This window comes from Penaeus monodon, chromosome 23 (genome assembly GCF_015228065.2).
Source record: "Penaeus monodon isolate SGIC_2016 chromosome 23, NSTDA_Pmon_1, whole genome shotgun sequence".
Taxonomy (NCBI): domain Eukaryota; kingdom Metazoa; phylum Arthropoda; class Malacostraca; order Decapoda; family Penaeidae; genus Penaeus; species Penaeus monodon.
In genome coordinates, this window is record NC_051408.1 from 41,206,667 (window position 1) to 41,207,073 (window position 407).

Below are 407 nucleotides of genomic sequence, written 5' to 3' on the forward strand. Positions count from 1 at the left end.
TAGGGTCTCTCGAGAGATAACGATAAGAAAGAAGGGGAGAGAGAGAGGGGGTCGTGGAGTGAGGAAAGTGAGGAAAGGGCTAGTGAAGATGAAAGAGAGATAGGAGAGTGTAAATGCGAATGAGGCGAGGTATTTAGAGAGATAGAGATAGGAGGGAGAGAGAAATGAGGCTAATAATTTATAAGGATTTTGTTCAGACCCGGCAAAAGCAGAAAACTATTTGGGTTTCTTGGTCATTCATAATAGCTTTCTCAGGCAAAATGATGATATACATCCGCATGGAAATAGAAAGAGAAGAGAACCGAACAGCGAAGATGATACTGATTATTTTTCCGAATCGCCAGAAAAGCGCGACTCTGCCCGCGCGCGCCAAGAAGTCGCCCGCCTCCTCGTCCTTGAGTGAGTCT

The 407-nt window shown here is 45.5% G+C and overlaps 1 protein-coding gene across 1 annotated transcript in view; it reads left to right on the forward strand.

Annotated features, from left to right (window-relative positions):
- Window positions 1-407, forward strand: part of LOC119588309 — a 9,612-nt gene that overhangs the window by 4,339 nt on the left and 4,866 nt on the right. The window contains exon 3 of the mRNA XM_037937002.1: window positions 334-407. This exon is cut by the window's right edge and continues 571 nt beyond it. Within this exon, the coding sequence (XP_037792930.1) occupies window positions 334-407 (74 nt within the window). The remainder of the gene's footprint in view (window positions 1-333) is intronic.